The sequence below is a fragment of the Mytilus californianus genome, unplaced genomic scaffold (genome assembly GCF_021869535.1).
Source record: "Mytilus californianus isolate M0D057914Y unplaced genomic scaffold, xbMytCali1.0.p SCAF_5, whole genome shotgun sequence".
Lineage (NCBI taxonomy): Eukaryota > Metazoa > Mollusca > Bivalvia > Mytilida > Mytilidae > Mytilus > Mytilus californianus.
Genome location: NW_026262701.1, coordinates 90,765,348 through 90,781,459, shown reverse-complemented (window position 1 = coordinate 90,781,459; position 16,112 = coordinate 90,765,348). Strand labels below are relative to the sequence as shown.

General features: G+C 31.9%; 1 protein-coding gene across 1 annotated transcript in view; it reads right to left on the bottom strand.

Moving 5' to 3' along the window:
* LOC127702811 (neural cell adhesion molecule 1-like) overlaps positions 1 to 16,112 on the bottom strand; it is a 31,215-nt gene that overhangs the window by 5,907 nt on the left and 9,196 nt on the right. Inside the window, exons 4-11 of the mRNA XM_052207112.1 lie at positions 15,462 to 15,569; positions 14,628 to 14,646; positions 13,141 to 13,220; positions 12,399 to 12,414; positions 10,736 to 10,809; positions 9,956 to 9,974; positions 9,348 to 9,421; positions 5,031 to 5,049 (exon numbers count right to left, since the gene is read on the bottom strand). Of these exons, the coding sequence (XP_052063072.1) occupies positions 5,031 to 5,049; positions 9,348 to 9,421; positions 9,956 to 9,974; positions 10,736 to 10,809; positions 12,399 to 12,414; positions 13,141 to 13,220; positions 14,628 to 14,646; positions 15,462 to 15,569 (409 nt within the window). The remainder of the gene's footprint in view (positions 1 to 5,030; positions 5,050 to 9,347; positions 9,422 to 9,955; positions 9,975 to 10,735; positions 10,810 to 12,398; positions 12,415 to 13,140; positions 13,221 to 14,627; positions 14,647 to 15,461; positions 15,570 to 16,112) is intronic.

The window sequence follows — 16,112 nt, the reverse complement described above, 5'->3', positions numbered from 1 at the left end:
ATCAGTTGGAAGCAATTGTCCGATAACACTTAGTAAGGTATGGTCAGTTAAAAATCTACCGATATCGACACACTCAGCCGCAAATAATAAAGATTTTAATAGAATTAAACACTTGTCCGATATTCATATACTCTAGTTCAGCAGCAATAAAGTTGTGCTTCTAATAGGCACTGATACACCAGAAGCACACATTCCCATTGAAGTGCGTTCAGGAAGAAGAATGAGCCCTATGCCGTACGAACACGCTTAGGATGGATCGTTAGAGGCCCCCTCAGCAATGTAAGCACCAGTGATGTAGTTAACATCAATTTTGAGTATGCAGATAATGTACTCTTGCAGCAGCAATTAGAGCGGCTTTGTACCACTGATTTTCTCGATCAGCCTAGCACGGAGAAAATATGCATGTCTTTGGAGGATAAACGCGCCTTGAAAGTAATGGAGTCAACAATAGCCTATGAAGATGGACATAACAAACTCGGCTTACCGTGGCGGGATGAAAATGTAAAACTGCCGAATAATTTGCCTTTAGCACACGCTCGATTAAACCAATTACACCGCAAATTGTCACATGATCCTAAGCTGCATGAGATGTATACAGCAACGGCTAGTGATTATATACAAAAGGGACATGCAAAGGAAGTTACTGATGTACGAAATGAGTCAGGTCACATATTGTACCTTCCGCATCACCCTGTCACAAATGAACATAAACCTGGAAAAGTAAGAGTAGTCTTCGACTGTGCAGCCTAAAGATGTTTCGTTAAATAGCCGATTATTACAAGGTCCAGACCTTATGAACAGTTTGGTAGGAGTTCTAATGAGATTTAGACAAGACCACATTGCATTAGCTGCTGATATCGAGGCTATGTTTCATCAAGTCCGCATGAAGGACGATGACTGTGATGCTTTACGATTTTTATGGTGGCCAAATGGAAACTTAAAAGTACAGCAAAAATGTTACCAGAAGCAGGTCCATCTGTTTGGTGTAACATCATTGTCCAGTTGTGCTGCATACGCATTGAAAAAGACAGCCATTGAGTGAGTTATTTGAAACAGAGGTAGCATCAACCGTAGAGAGAAACTTTTATATCGACGACCCTTTGAAGTCAGTGGACACGGAAGAAAGAGCCGTTCAGCTTGCAACTGATTTACGAGAAATTATGAAACGTGGTGAAATCCGATTAACGAAGTGGTTAAGTAACAGTAAAGCCGTTATAAGCGAAATACCGAATTCGGAACGAGCACCTTCAGTTGTTATTTTGAAGTCAAACACAGCTTTGCCGACCGATCGCACACTAGGCGTTATATGGGATGTAAATGATGATGCCATCAAATATAAAGTTAAACTCGAGGAGCAGCCGCTGACAAGATGCGGAATAACTTCTACGATATGTTCGATATTTGACCCACTGGGACTCATTGCGCCAATCATTTTGAAAGGGAAGATTTTATTACAAGACCTAAGTAAACAGTCAATAAAGCTTGGATAGGACGATCCTATTCCGAAAGAAAAAGAAGAAGAATGGATAAAATGGAAGTCGACACTGCCAGAAATTGAAAATATATCGATACCTAGATGCTTCAAGACAAAAGACATGAAAGATATATCTGATGCTCAACTTCATATGTTTAGCGATGGGTACGAAATAAGGTATGGAGCATGCGCTTACTTACGTCTCGTAGGCACTAATGAAAAGGTGAACTGTTCACTTATACTGGGAAAATCCCGCTTAGCGCCATTAAAACAGACAACAATTCCAAGACTAGAGTTATTAGGTGCAGTAGTTGCTTGCAAACTTTACGAAATAATTAGAAACGAATTAGAGATTAAGATTGACAACGTAGTATTTTGGACTGACTCTATGATTGTACTTGGATACATCAAAAATGAATCCCGTCGCTTTAAAACATTTGTTGCAAATAGATTAAGTAGCATTCACGAATTGACATCACCAGGTCAGTGGCGATACATAGATATAAGATCAAATCCTGCCGACATAGCATCTAGAGGCATTAATGCAACAGACAATAAACAGATAAAATTTTGGCTCCATTGGCCCGATTACTTGTTGAAAGACTCATGTGAGTGGCCGAAACCAAAAGTTGTATCATCCGTTGACAATCAAGACATTGAGATCAAAAGGGTTGTTATGATTAACCCCACTACAACTGATCCAATACGCGATGTAATGACATATTTGTCTCAACTTGTCACCAAACAAATGTCCTGTCATCATACCAAATCGCATCACGTGACAATTTTAATAATCAGGTCGTTCAACGAACAACATGGACATATGGGAATGGCACAAGTGCTAGCATCATTACGGGAAACTTATTTGATTTTAAAAGGACCTAGTACTGTCCAAACAGATGTAGACGATATCAAGCACCGCTTTGTTTTCAGCTTCTGTTATAGACGACCAGAAAACTCCTGATAAACCACCATTTAGTTTTGTTGGAATAGACTACTTTGGTCCTTTAAATGTTAAAGTTGGACGTTCAGTCGTTAAAAGATACGATTGCCTTTTTACATGTCTCACAACGAGAGCTGTCCACATAGAAGTAGCTCATAGCTTGACAACAGATTCCCTTATTTCTGCTTTCCAACGTTTTACGACTAGGTGAGGCATTCCTAAAAGGGTCTATAGTGATAACGGGACAAATCTTGTCAGTGGAGAATCGGAACTTCGGAAATCTATTGAACAATGGAACAAAACAAAAAATATTCAATTATTTGTCACACAAGGATATTCATTGGACTTTCGATCCACCAAACGCTAGTCATCGTGGTGGTGTATGGGAAAGAATGATTCGTACGACACGGAAAATTCTCAGAGCTCTTGTAAATGATCAACTTCCTCTGATGAATAGTTACTTACCTTTATGGCTGAAGCCGAACGGATCGTAAATGATAGACCGATAACACCAGTCAGTAATGATTCTCGAGATTTACCAGTTCTCACACCGAACATGTTATTATTAATGAAAAACAACACTTCAATACCGCAAGGTGTGTTTAATGAGAAAGATGGCTATGCTAAAAGGTGGTGGAAGCAGATACAATAAATCGGCCAATGTATTCTGGAGACGGTGGTTGCGTGAATATTTACCAACTGTACAGCAGAGAAACAAATAGCAAAGAGAACAACGAGATATAAAGATTGACGACATTGTAATCGTTGTTGATGATCATACACCGAGAGGACAGTGGCCATTAGGACGAGTAATTGAGGTCAGTAGGAGCCGTGATAGTCTTATCCGTAGTTGTGTGATCAGAACAAAAGAGTCACAAATTTTTAGACCTGTAACTAAATTATGCTTACTTGAATGTTCACAATAGAATTTACATTAATGAATTTATATTTGTCAGTTTTTGTGTGATGACAATTTTTACGAAATGTCATGGTGGGGAGTGTTAGATTTGAAATGGTGTTCCAGATTGTTGGTTTTTTTATTTTTTTTATTACTGAATTTTTTTATTCTATCTATAAAAATTGTAGATACTATTTGAGCATTTGCGCATATGTAACGTTACGCTCATATACATTGTAATTTTTCCCGTTTTTTTTAAGTTTTATGAAGTTACGCCTTTGACGTACGTTACGTTGTCTAGAGTTCATATTCATTGCAAGTTATTTATGATTCAGAGACACATTGTTAGTTGTTTAGAGAGATTTTAATCGGTAAGAAATATTGATGTACATTTTTTAGAACAATATTTATTTAAAAAAGAAACTATTGTATCTTTTATTAAGAAATGTAACAGAACTTTAATATTTATTTCATCTAACTTTTTAATTTAACAAGTTATTTATGGAGCGTGACAGAAAGTGATTCCAATTGTTTGTTAAGTTTAATATTTTAGTGTTTTAATATATATTTTTACTTACGATGTATGTTAATGTGTATTCGTCTTTTTATTGCAGACAATCGGTTGTAACGATACTGATAGTATATGAATCAAAATGAAATTTGATGAATAAAGATACTTTATTTAACCGCATACTCGACTTTATCGATAATATTAATGTGATCCGAACAAGGGGTGATCTGAGCCAGATCACCCTACCAGATCACCCTAGCTTGAGTATCTTTGTTCTGCATGTCCGTTGTTCTGTAACATTTGGCGGGAATGTCAAATCCACAATAAAACTTAGAACTATTTATAAGGAAAAGACTAACTATCAAAATTTATGTACAAAAAATCCAGTGTCTATGCTGGGATTCGAGCTCAAGACCTTCAGTATATTGACCCACGATTCATACCCCTTCATCAGGACGACTGGATGTAAACTCTCTGTTAATTTAAAATATTAAAACATTGTGTTCGGGGCTCATAAATGGCATATACTATATAGTAATAAATAAAGTATGTTATAATGATTGTTTGGCGTTCTAAACTAGATGTTTTGAAGCGTAAATGGTTTTTTAAATAATCTAGAACAGCTGGGATGAAAAATAGTTAACCCATTCGAACTTGGTGTGTCAGTGAAAGATCACCCTTTGGCCTACGGCCGTCGGGGTGATCTTACTCTGACACAACGCGTCCTCGTGGGGTAACTATTACTGAACCTGAACAATTTGTAAAAACATACTTTATAATATATTTCGAAATACTAATAACATTTTGCAATGTTCTCAATCACTTTCTAAAATTTTGAATTGTCTAAAATCTCGTCGAAGTTAATGTGTACTTCTGAAATAGATACCCGATGAAATACCATCAGTATACCATTTAATATTTTTAATCAATTTCTCAGAAAATACAATATTTGTGAAATTTGATACCCAACAAAACACAAAAATCTGTTCATTTATCATATCGGAAAAGAACATTTTCTGCTGGAAACAAATACTGATGAAAGTCCTCAAATCGAAGCCGTCATTAGATTATTGCTGGAGAGTGGACTCGATGACAAACAAGACAAACGGATTCCACGATTGAAAGTTAAAAGAAGTACAATTTGGAGAGTTTATAATATTGCAGTTTCAAAATTATTTGTCATCGGTTTTAAAGGGGTACTTACTTTCTAAGTTGTCTGTGTTCTGAAATTACAATGAAACTATTCATTATTTACAACTGTAGATATGGACAATATGTTTTTCTTTTTTATAATAATAGACAAGGGGTAATGAGGACAATTTTTGGCCCCACCCCCAAACTTCATCTAATTTGTCATGTTGTAACTCTATACCATAGAACTTCTGAAAATTGTGGAATTTTGGTCCTATCTCGTATATTCTGTTGACTAGCAACCAGTATAATGGCGGAGATAAACTCAGTCAATAATTTATATAATTTTAAATAAATAAAATACACAGCTTAAATCTATTTATATTTGCAATCAAACATGTTTTACATGTAGTGAATTTTACACTAATACACTGTTTAAATATAACACAATGGAATGCACATTTCTTGGCAAAATCATTGTAATTTTTTTTCCTAGCAACAAATCTATTCCCATAGCAAGGCAAATTATTTTCTATTTTACAAGATTTAATGTTTAATATGTTGCAACTAGTTCCAAAGAAAATGTCGAGGATACAAATCAATGCTGAAATATCAACTAACAAAACTACAGAATCACAACAGTGTTTCTTTAAAAGAACTTGGTAACGAAATGAACGTCTAGAGTCCATATGTGCAGTTAAACATGTACCGTTGCCCGTACAGTAAAATTGCTGGTTATTACATTTTTCATGAATTGATACGTGTACACCGGGTATTGATGATATTAACATATTTTGTCTTTAGATAGTGCTAGGTGACGACCTTTTAAGTTTTTTATGCCTCCGCCGTGGGGTCCCACTAATTAGCAACAAGAAGATTAAATTAAAGACAATAAGACTAATTTAGCACCACGAAATCGTAATATAAATTATCTAAAATAAATATAGAAACATGCATTAAAGGGTGTATGTTAATATATCAGTGTATTTTCATTACAGTACTTATGTAGAGTCGGCAGGGTTGACATTTTCAAAATTCAATCCAAATTATTATCTTATAATTTGGTTTGAATTTTGAAAATGTTATATATATATATATATATATATATATATATCAGTATTGTTAAAACTTTTAACACTGAGGAAGGCCATTTGTTGAGCCGAAATATTTGCAATTATTGTATAATTTATATCATCTGTTCAGTTTTTCCATCTTTGTGCGATGATATTCAACACTTTTTAGTGTTTTGTTTTCCATCTATTTGTCGGTATTGTTACACAATCTTTTAGACTCATATATATATATATATATATATATATATGCATGACACAAATTATTCTGTGGATTCTTTTTTTTAAATATTGTAACATTTTTTTCACTAAAATTTCATTACAAAACTGTAGTGCTACTAAATAAACCAAATTTGAAACTTTATTAAACAACAAAAAATCAGCTCTAATTAATTTACTTTTTCTATTAATTCATAGTTTTGGTAGTGTATAAACTGTTTTGTCGCTAAATTTGTCTTCTTGTCGCTAATTTGTTCTTCTTGTCGCCAAGATTTTCTTATTGTCGCTAAATTCTTCTAATTTAGCTAAATGTTTATTATAGATGAGAACACCCGCCATGGCGGATGTGGCATTACGGTTGGTATCGGGTCCTTTCGCTCAAAAAATACATTCGTACCATATACGTTCGACACTATTTTTATTCAAATACAGGTTGAAATATAAAATGTACATTTGTATTTTTCAGATGTAAATACCGAAAGAGTAGGTTCGATATGGCCCTAAAATGGCCCCTATTTCTAACCATGTGACTAACTTGAATATTTATTTTGTCGACGCCTGCGCTCTGTATTTCCTAGGCCTAAATTTGGTTAAAATCCGGCCGATTTTGTCAAATTTCGTCAAAATGTCTTATTTTAACGTATTTGGGATGTAAAAATCAACGCTTTAGAATAAAACTTTGACACAAATAGTTCTATTTAACTTTTTCACATGACTTTAAGTCAACTTAACACATGTTTTATCTTGTAACGTTGAACTTTATAATCGGGGCCATATTTGGCCCTTACCGAACTTACTCCATTTTATATTTTCATGAATTAAAAATTGTAATTTTTTTGGATGAAATAACTTTTTGGGTGATTGGATGATTAATTATTAATTGTTAATTATTTATGATTACTATTACTTATATGTTCAAAGCTTGTTTGGTAATATTGTAATGTGTTTGAAAATCGTGATTGCTGTTTTAACTAGTGGTGTAAAGAGAAATACAAGTAGTTTGCTTGGTAGGTGTAAAAACAGTGAAGATTTTTAATAGAAAACATGAAGTGTAATTGTTTTTAACAGCTTGACCCCTTATTCTCGTCTGTATTTGGAAAAGTATGATATACAACAGCGCCAAACATGGTAGAGGGTCTGGATGTTGGGTCCTTCATATCTGTATTCTTTAAATTTTTCTCTATTCTTTATATATATTATTGTTTTATTCGTTGTTGTCATTGTGACTAGTTTGATATCGTTTGGTAAGGTTTGCCTTTCTTTTACAAGTCTTACAGACGAATGGCTTTGCCTTTGATCACGATGACAATATTCATTATTCATTATGTCAAAATAAATCACAAAACAAAACTTTTTACATATTTTGAATGTCACTTAATTTTTAAACAATAAAAACACTTATTATCTTTATTTTATAGGAATACACTTACATGTACTGAAGCATACTTTAAAATGTATTTAAAACATAACCTTTAAACAGGTGGCATGAATGTAGGGTGCGAACGGACCCAGTATGCGATTTTTAGGTAGGGAAAATGAAAGGTAGCAAACGTGAATGAGCGAACATGATTTAGGGCTAATAGACCCGGATTCATTACGGTTTACCCTTGTACATCCGTACGTCTCGAAATTGGTTTCCGTTCTCTAACTTAACTTTGCCACAACCAAATATTCTAAAACTTATACACAATCGTTTTACCACCAAAAACAGATCAAGTTAGATTTTTGGAGGCGTAACTTTCACTGTTCCGGAGTAATGTCCCTTTATAAGTGAAAAGAATCAGCGATTTTGCAGTTTCCGTTCTCTTACTTTACTTTGCCATAACCAAATGTTATGAAGATTGTACTGAATGGAGATTACCACCAAAGACATATCAAATTCGAATTAGGATGGCTTCATTTTCAAAAGAAATCTCATGTTCATCACCAATAATGTAAATTTAAGCATCAAATCTTTAAAATCTTTTACAGTATATTTTGTAAATCATAAATCATGCATCCGACCCATACCAGGGAAGATTGTCCCATTTCGAACACCCCATTTTGAATTGAGATAAGCAGAAACATAAGAATTGATCAGATGTTTTTTTATATTGTATGTCTATCTAAAATTTCATATTTAAAAAAAAATAAATCCTCAAAGTTATCCTTGACTCCCTTACAATATGCTTTTCGGTTTTTTAAAAGATAAACTAGGTATAATTACAAAAATAATAATAGAAATACATGTTACTGATTTATAAGCAAAATAGTAGATTCCATGTAGGCATAATAATGTATAAATCAAACTTTGTTAGATGCAGAGGTCTCATTTGACAGGGAAATTTCAGCCTTTCATTGCTCTGCTTGGCATGAAAAAATATAAAATAAACTATCGCACCAACCTTGCACCAAATATATTTTTTATCTGAAGTTTGATATGTATGAACTTGTCAAAATGTCAAAATTTCAAATTGGTGCAAGCATGGTACGGTGGTCAAAATGTAGAAAAACCATCCAAATTTCTGTATTTTTTGCTTATTTTCCCCGATTATGACGTCATTTGCACCTACCATTTTGACGTTATTAAACCGTTTTTTTGCTAGATAAAAACCGTTTTTTTAAATCATTGACTCATATTCTAATAATTTATGAAGAAAAATCTGCTCGGTTTACATTTTTGTTGTTGTAAATCTTGGGCCATTTTAGACCATTATAGCCCCTACTCCTTTAAACTGAAGAATACGATATTTGAACAGCGAATAACCGTCCCTTTAAATTAAACATAACAACAACGACACATACCTTTGTTTTTAACTCAACAATGTATTTTAATATCATTTGAATTGAATCTGACTATGTCACAATTGAAAAATAAAGATGTTCGTTAATTGTTATAGTCAAAATGAAGATAATCTTAATAGAAACATCTTAATTTTATATAATTAGTAATGAAAATAACTCTTTGTGCAGTATATGCGCCCAGAGCCTTTTTCTGGATTTATCATCATTAGGAACATTCATAGCCATGGACAAAAAAAAGCTATATGGCAAAAGGGTCCTAAAATCATAGCCAAATCAATCTAAGCTCAACAGCAAATGTTTTTAAAATTTTAAAATACCTTTCAGATTTTTCATTTCAGAATAAATGCTTGGTTTATCTTGGACACCTAGTGCTTCGTAATCGCCAATCGAGCTATAAAAAAAGACTTTGTATACATGCATACATGATATTGACTATTTTAATGCTAATTTTTTTATATTTTGAAGACATTTCGCAACAAAGTGGCACTATTTACTGATCAAATAATGATTTGTAATATACTATTTGCTAGCAGCTGCTTTTCCTTCTGAATCACTTTTCAATTCGTCGTTACCTACTGAAGTTTGAGATATCAAATTCAAACATTATAATTGTGTTCATTGTTTTGTACAGTTTAAATAGTGTTTGAATTTGAAAGTACATTTTTAGCTGTTTTGTTGCAAATCTGTTAGCTGCGTTCTGCGTGATCAATAGTTGAAAGTTTGGTGTAGTTTGATATTTCCTGTACACTTTCTTTTACTTAAGCTGATTTGTGTTTAAATGTTCATCAATAAAGAGTAATTCGAAACCAAATTAAATATCTTATTTTTTAAATCCCCATTTAATTGTCAGAAGTAAAGGAATATTGTTTTTTAAATATGCAATTTGAAATTTTCAAACAAACATACATATAATAATGACACTTACGATTTTGATGATGTTACATCTAAATAAACGAAGTTGATAAAAAATATTACAAGTTCTCAATCAATTAAAATATAGCTTTTGATATAACAGCAATACAATAGCAACATTTCAACAGAAGTAGACGGTGATCCAACGTTGTAAATATTGTCATCCGAGTGAATTGTCAAATAATTCCCTGAACGAGCTAAGATATTGACAGTTATTGTAAAACATACACAATAAAGTAAACAAGTCAGACCTATTTTGTGTAAATTTTGGTTTATTATCAGTATTTACAACGTACAACCCATTGTGCAATAGAGTGACACAAGTAACTAGTGAGCGTCGTATTGCAATGTGTCAATCCGTTACTTAAAAAAAGCCCAGTTGGTATTATCAATACTGTAAATGAAACAAGTATTCACCATGTGTACAAAATGACCTGGATGTAAGCAACTTATGGTCATCTTACGGCATTCAAAGACGAGTCACTGCAAATGTGACACTTATCGTTAAAACAGTTGTTCTTCGATATATTGGTGATTTTCTTTTCGTTATGTTCTAGACGTTCAATAAAATTCGCATCATATGATCATACAATTAAACCAATTAATATTTATAAATACATTATGATCAGAAATCTGATTTTGATATATTTTCATTTAAGCAGTAAGAACAATATAATCGAATTCTTTCTTTTAGAGTTTTATTATGCAACTTAGATAACATCTACTATTTTCATATTTATATGTTCCTTTGCACAAAAGAAAAGTTCTTTCGATGACATTTTACCATACACACCTTTGGCATTTTCTAAATCATCATAAACACTAATTTTGTCTTTGGTACTAAGTGTTTCGTAGGTTTTACTAGATCTGAAAAATATATGGGATAATACTGAAAATTCTATGAAAAATATTAGTTTAATACGGAAATATTATTTGCTAGTATATATCAAAAACTAAGGGTTTTTAAATATCTTACGTAATGAAGAACTAAATTTTGATTTGTACAGTTCATTTAATCTATTTAGTTCTGGTATAAAACAGACAAACACGATTGAGAGAGGAGGTAAACGCAACATGTTAGTAATTGTGTTGGTTTATTCTTGCCGTGTCCAAATTTCTGACATATCAATATATTGAATATTATGCAATTGTCAAGCATTGGATTATTCCAAATATTTCAGTAGAATGACATGACTATGAAATCTATAAATATTCAACACATGTTTATGATTTATTAATACTGACGGAGGCATTAATTGCAACCTTTCACATAGTTGTGCTAAAAAAAGTATGAAATCCAAATACTTTTTGATTTGCAATTTTGTAAAAATCAAACAAAATGTATAAAATTTTTTTCATATTGTTTTCCTCAAAATGCCTATGAAAGGGATCAATGATTTATTGCTGTTGCGTAACATAACATTGACAATTTGAAGTTCCGTTTTTCAATAGCTTTGATTCAACGAGAAATCCTTCTACAAACGCCAAATAGGCCAAAGCCTTACTTTCCAGATTAACTTATTATGAACAGAAAATTACACTTTATAAAGGTCGCGCGTCCTACGCGCTTTTGTTGATTTACCTTTATCTGGAATGCTTAAACATAAACATTCGAAAGTCAGTATTATGAAATTACACATTTTTTCGAAAAACGGGAAAATATCTATCTGATTCTATTAAGTTACAAAGTAGAGAATCATGTTGACGAAGGGAACCTGACGAAAGAACGTAGCAGTATTTGTGTCAAAAGCACAACCCTGCTTATAAACTACAGTAGTGTGAACATGCCCGAGCGTAGCGGATTGTTTTGATAAATAACCGCAATCAGCAGTGATAAGATGGGACAGTGAGTGCTACTGCTTGGAAATTGGAAGTTTACAAAAGAATTTTGGAATTCATTAAGTCATATACTCAATGTTGAAGTCGTCCATCTGTTGCAATTCTATAGAAAAGATCTAGATAAAAAGCAGACCTCATACTTTCGGTTGTATTATTGTTTTAAAGTTCACTTGGATATTGAACTAACAGATTTTTCGTTCATTAGGCATGGTTATCTTAGCATTGTAAGGAGTTTTGAAGTTAATAACAAATTTGATGGATAAGGAAGTATGGTTAACTTTTAATTCAAAATATATGAACACACTTTGCGCAAATATGTTAAATATATAATGCTTTCTTTAAACCTGTGGTTATTTTAATGAACACGTTTGGACTGCTTGTTTTCAAAACGAATGAAAATAATTGCAATACTTGATAAATTGTATCCGTTCAAAGCATTTTTATGGATTTACTTTCATCGGAACCACTCTGAAACAAATATTTGGAAGCAAAGGATGTATAAAAAGCGGAACATCTGTAGAGCTTAATGACCAGAAAGAACATACAAATAATAGTGAAATCTATCTTATGTCATTTTATTTGAGGAAGTAAATGTCAAACAATCCTTATATACTCACGATGTATGCTCAACATCTGCAACAAAACAATAGCAATAAAATAATGTTCAGTAAAGAACCATATTATAATACAAACAATAACAAGACTTTGAATAAAATTGATTTTTTTTTATCCAACCATATATTAATTTACAATGATTTTATCATGATGCAGCTTCAAACAAATTCAAATGTATAAGAACATAATTCAGATATTGTTTTTACTTTGTAGTGCTACATCTTGTACCGTATTGCGTTTGCATATTCCAGAAGCACCTACATATGGCATACATATCCCTAAGATGATTCGATATTCCAGGGGTTGATTTTTTTATTATGATTTCATTGATAAAGGAATGCTCCTTACAAAAAATGCTATTGAACAAAGGTTTCTAAGTTGTAAGTTGTCCTCCCTTCCAAGGTTTTATGGACGTCATCCTGAGTTAGTTTACCGTAATATAATATCTGTGTCTCAAATGATTACTGATATGTTCTTGTTGTCATTACCAGAATTTCCTCGATAATGTGCCGCATGTGAAACAGCAGCTGATTAGCTTTGCAGATCACCTAAGTACAACCCCGGCTTTTGGAGTTTGTGTTGCTCACTATTTTTTTTTAGATAGATGTTGTGTGCACTTGTTCGTCTTTTTTTCGTTGTTTTCCACTTTTTTTTTATTTATTGATGTTCTCCGTTTTTCTCGACTAACTGGTTTTGAATGTCACCTTTATATCTTCCGTATATTCTTTCTTAATGCTAAATTACCAATTTTATTTTCCACTTCTTCGTACTCATCTCCATTCTGAATATCCTGGAAGCCAGTGTTTTCATAGTATGTATCATTTCTTAAAGAGAAGTAATAATTGATATAAAAAATAAGTTTCAATTGTATAAGTAAAGATTGATTTACTATGAGCATCCAAAATATTGTTTTGAGTATTGCATTATGACAAAATGAAAGTAAAGAAGAAATATTTTAAAAATATCTGTCTAGTACTTTTTAGATATCCGTTTAGAGATTTGTGCTTTCTTAAAGATTTGTGATAAATTGAAAAAATATGTAAAATGCTAGTTACTTCGCAACATGTGGTGTATTTTTCAATTGAACAATATTTCAAACACTTAAAAAGTACGTTTTAAGGGCAGTAGAAGTGTCTTTTTGTTTTAATGTTGACCATCTTTAAAGCAAATATAGCAAAATTACCGATTTTAATGAGTATGGTGCGTCTGTATAGTATAAATGCATTTAGTTATAGTACGTTTTAAAGTAATGATTTGGATAGTAAAACAAATATAGAGCGCATGACAATAATGATAGATTATCAAACCCAATAGCACCGAAAAGGTAACATCAAATCATCAAAGGTCATCTTTACCTCAGGAAACCATTATTATAAAAAAAAGCTGAATAATACAAAACACTGTCGATGCTGTTTTGAGATGAAGGCAATCCATGTTAAACATGTTTATTCATTTTGACATATTAAACGTTATCATTGTGACTTTTTATTTTAATGTAAGTCATTTAACTTTTAGATAATGTTGAAGCAGCGTTTCCATATGATATATCTAGTTTTTATGTTAGGCTTACTTTCAGTTTATTTTCAAATTTGTTCGTTTCGGGAAATACATCATTTATATTTTCTTATTATCATTTATATTACCATTATAAATTTAATATGATAAAAAACAATGTGATATGATTACCAATGAGACAACTCTCCATCAGAGACCAAACAACGTATAAGTAAGCAGTTATTGGTCAACTTACGGTCTTCGATTAGAGCAAAACGCATACCGTAAAGCATGATATAAAAGGTACAGAAATTATAAGTTTTAAACAATTCATAGATAACAATAACGGCTTGATTTATGCACACAAATAAACGGAATACAAATATGATTTACAGCACCAAACAAAAGAAAACTAAATGACAGGCTCTTGACTTTTGAAAGGCGCATACAGAATCAAGCGGTGTTTAACATTTTGACAACGCATACCTACTCCCTAACCTGGTAATGTGGTGTAACAGCACAACATGAAACAAACTATTAAAATCAGTTGAAAACGGACTAACTCATCAGATTGATACAAAGAACAAAAACAAGTATATTTAATTATAATTTTGGTCTGACTGCAAAAGTTAACCAACAACGCTGGACAATTTACACCCACTCTTGTAATAGTATTTTCAATACCGTTGCGATGCTATCTTTACTATTTATGATTGAATAGAAAATAGTCAACTTACTTTTCCTTTTTATCTTTCCCTGTAAGTATAAACACTAAACCATGTGAGATTACAAATTGAAACAGTATCTAATGATATTAGAAATATGAAACACATTAGATAAATAACATATTAAATCAAATGACGATTAAGCTTGGTTATGAATGTTAGCTTTTGAATGTTCTATGTATACGCTAAGAAGGAAATGCTTTGCCTCCTCTTCTTCCGTATTTGTTCAGCTATTGAGGTTGAACGAGATGAAAACATTTAAAAAAAACTCCAACAGTTCGCAGAAACTACACATTGAAGTAACTGCTTATTTTCATAGTAACGAATATCTTGCACTAAAAAAAATCATACCTCACAGAAATAACCTCTATAACGACTCATCTTAGCATGTTATTTACATTAATGTTTATTGAAACTGGTCGGACAATAGGCAGTTACTACAGTACCTCAAACATTTCCTTATCCGATTAAATAAATTCCTTTAATGTTTACTTAAAGCAATTATTTCAACTTTTTGCGGCTTAACGGGAGATGGAGTCTTGATTTACGTGCATTGACAAAATAAAAAAGTGTATCAAATTCACGAGCAATGTATAACTACGTTATTCCCAGTATACAATAGTATTCATTGTCTTATGTATTCAACTACTTATCACTTTTCATTGCATTTAAATTAAGGTACTAGTGATATATTTTATGAAAGTAAAAGTATATTCAATACAAAAATAGGAAAACATGACAACCATGTCGTTAACTTTAATCTGTTTCCAGTCAGCGATGTCAGCAAAAAGAGGTCACCGTTTATTTTGATGTTTAGCCGATGTTAACTTTTGCTTAAGATTTTACCTTGAGTCCTTTTGATTAACAGTATCACTATAAAAGAGGCGCACACAATCACTAAAGTGACAACGACAGCTACTACAGCACCAATAACCGCACTTGATGTCGTAGATACTGTAACAAAAATAAATTAACAAGAAGCAAGTTTGACCATTTTAGATTTAATTTTATAATCTCCAAATATATAAAATATAGATGTATTATGATTGTCTTGCAAACAATTTATTGTGTATCATCAATTTTCTATTAAATATGATAAATACTACATTTAAGTAGCACTTACTACATTACTGATAATAAGAAGTGCTCGATTTGACAATTTCCCATCAACTGCTTTATGTTTTGTTTTTTAAAGTACAAACCTTAAAATAACATAACAATTCCTTTCACAATTACGGACACGTACAATTAAAATAATAGACATGCTTAGTAAGATATATAATTTTATATGTATAATTTACGTCTTTATTTTCTCATATGTTTGATATTTGTCTCATTTGTATTTATAACATGTATAACTCGTCGTTTAATTATAATTAGATAAAATCTGATAATTGATGATTTTAGCTGATGTGTTTACTTCAAACAAAACTATTTAACATAATAAAATAATATTGATATATTTTTTCAATACCTTTTCCGTGACTCCAGATTATC